Below are 2,882 nucleotides of genomic sequence, written 5' to 3'. Positions count from 1 at the left end.
CGCGCCCATGCAAGTGCATTGATTCCTGGCGCGATCCTATAGAAGTTTACTCAGAAGTAAGCCCCGTTGCGTCTCATAGGAGGCTCCCTGCATCCTTAGGTCACTCACACCGCTAAGTTCCACGTTTGCTTCCCGAGCTATTGGGATGTCTAGAGAAGAGGGATAAGAGGAAGGAAGGAAGTCCACGATCGAACACGCACGTGTCACTCCTGAGATCTCGGGCTCTCTCCTTCTCTGAACGCTGGACTCGGGTCCCTCGCCCACGAGCAAAAGACCCAGCGCCCTGGAGTGGCTCGCTGTAGCCCAGCCCGCCGCAACCGTGCAAGCGCGGGCAGTCTGGGGACCGATTCTGCCCGATTCCGCTCCTCCGGAACCAAGTACTCGGACTCGTCGAGTAAGTCCCCCTGACTGCACTGAGATTGGCTTGCGAGCGGTTGCGTCCATTGTCTTTCAACCTGCCAAACAGCCCGATCCTTCCTCGCACACTCAGTTGGAAGTAATTCGCGTGGACTTTGCTGGAATTTACTTCCATGTAAATAACTGCACTTGAGATGGTCGCTTCGGACCATTTTCTTAGCCTGGTGCAAATCCGCAGCACTTGGGGCTCAACCGAGCCAGGCTCTGGCCAGCCACTCTTTGCAGTCCAAAACTCCCCCGAAGTGAACGGGGCTCACCTCAGAGGAAGCATTGGGGGCGCCACGGACACTACATTGGATCAACCGCAAAGGCTCCAGCTGAACCGGGTGTCTGGCACGGGATGCCCTACACCTGCGTAAGGGCAGGGATGCACTGAAGCGAGAGAAAGCGGAACACAATTTTAAAAGAAGACAGCTTTTCTGTGTTGGCCGAAACACAAGGTGAAACAGGAAAAACACCAATATCACTGAATAGATAAGAAAAAATGGAATACTGTATTTGATTTTTTAAGAAATTTTGTACATATAGTTAAACACGCAGTAAAGGAAACAGTGGCATAAGCGTCCTACATGGGGCTTAAGAAGAGACCCCCAAAGCTGCTATTTAAATACTCAAAAAACGCTTTGCATAAGAGAGCTACGGTGGCCCTACGTCGTTTCTGTCTAGCGCTGAGGTCCCTTTTCGAAACCTAGCCCGTCACCTCTTGACAGCTAAGTTTGTGCAAGGAACGCCAGTCAGGGAAAATGCTCAAAAAGCAAAACGGGTAGGGAGAGGAAGGAGGAGAAGAAAAGGAAATAAAAGAAAAGATAGGAGGAAAGAGAGAAGAGGGGAAGGGCACAGAGAGGGGAGACAAGAAAGAGAAGAGCAAATATCATATACAAGCATTTTCTACACATATATTACAAACTGGGAAAAATGACCGCATCATTAAGATATACATAATTCATATAAAATTTTGAAATAAAAATAAAAATCTGTTACAGTCATAACTATTCTTTTTCCACATTTATAACCAGTACCCACACAGGCAGTGACAGAAGTGTAGAAAAAAAGGTGCTTACGAAGAAAATGATTGTCTGTTGAACAAAAGAATACAAAAAAATAAAATAAAATAAAATAAAAAATCAACACAACAGAGGGAATGGGGAAGAGGAAAAGGAAAAAATTGCATCTGGCTTAAACCATTGCTTGGACTTGGGAGGAAAAATACAGATCAATAGAGACAAAGATCGATAAAAACCCAACAAAAAGGCAATAAACATTTGTTATTTCCCTCTTCAAAGAGTTCCTTTAAATTTTTTTTAAAAAATGCTTTTCTCTCTCTTTTTTGTACAAATTTGATCGGCATATTCCTTGTTTCTCCCTAGTCTTTTTTTCTGTTTTGCTCATTTATTATAGAGAATATTATATATTTTCCAGATACAAATTGAATCATTATCATGCATAATGGGTGAGATGCAGCTCATGGGAAAGCGCAAACCATGAAATAAAAATGAAAAAAGTAAAGAGAACTTGAACGTGCTTTTGTCCTACAAAGAATACAAATGTCACCTTCCTTCCTTCCTTTCTTTCTCAATAATAATATTCATAATAGCAAAGTATTATTATTATTATTTCCCCGGCTGCAGCATCAGCAACTGTCAAAGTTGTTTTTTGTTTTCTTTTATTCCTTTTTTCAGAGTTGGGTTGTTTGTTTCTCATTTCTTTTGTTTACTAGGTAAGTTTTGGGTTTTTTAATTTATTTGTTTTTTAAAACTCTTTTAAGTGTCTGTTTGCTCATTCTTTTGTAATTTTTTCCTCTTCTGTGGGTTCTCAAAGTGGCTTTTTCATTCTCTCTCTCTCTCTCTCAAAGCAGTGTTTTTTTTTTATCTCGAGGGATGGGGCAGTTCAGAGAGGCGGGCGCTGGCTTCTTGCTTGCTTGCTTGCTTGCTTGGGGCGGGCGGGTGAGTGGGCTGGGGACTTATTTTTGCCTTTTTCCGATCCTTTCCTTTCCTTTTCTTTCCTTTCTTCCTTTCTTTCTCCCCTTAGGTTTTGCTCCTTTCCGTTATCATACATCACATTCTGAGTCGCTGGAGGTTACCGAAAGGATGGACGTGCCCGTCTCGGCTCTCTCTGCCAGGCTGGAGACGCTGGTGGTGGGGCTGGCCGCCGTGGACGGAGACTCCGCCGAGCTGTGCGTCGGGCATCCCGGCTCTGACAACGACCGCATGCCGCTCTGTCCGATCGCCTGGTGCTGGAGCCTGGAGGGCGCGGGGAGAGAAAGCGACAGCACAGAGCCTCGCTCAGGAGCCGGCCGCAGGGAGCGCCCTGCGCAAACGGCCCTGGCGGCGGCGGCGGCGCGGGCCCGGGCCCGGGCGCCCTTGCCTTGCCTTGCCTTGCCTTGCCCGCCGCAGCACCGCAGCCCCGGCGGCGGCAGAGAGCGCGCGGGCTCGGGCCGGCCACAGGCCCCCTCCTCCTCCTCCTCC

At 47.2% G+C, this 2,882-nt stretch overlaps 1 protein-coding gene across 1 annotated transcript in view; it reads right to left on the bottom strand.

Moving 5' to 3' along the window:
• Positions 1 to 2,464: 2,464 nt before the first annotated feature.
• Positions 2,465 to 2,882, bottom strand: part of SIX3 (SIX homeobox 3) — a 4,213-nt gene continuing 3,795 nt past the window's right edge. The window contains exon 2 of the mRNA XM_044429047.1: positions 2,465 to 2,657. Coding sequence (XP_044284982.1) covers positions 2,465 to 2,657 — 193 coding nt within the window. The remainder of the gene's footprint in view (positions 2,658 to 2,882) is intronic.

Source organism: Varanus komodoensis, unplaced genomic scaffold (genome assembly GCF_004798865.1).
Source record: "Varanus komodoensis strain SLA01 unplaced genomic scaffold, ASM479886v1 scaffold2, whole genome shotgun sequence".
Lineage (NCBI taxonomy): Eukaryota > Metazoa > Chordata > Lepidosauria > Squamata > Varanidae > Varanus > Varanus komodoensis.
The sequence above is the reverse complement of the archived record's forward strand: the minus strand, read 5'-3'. Positions and strand labels throughout refer to the sequence as shown.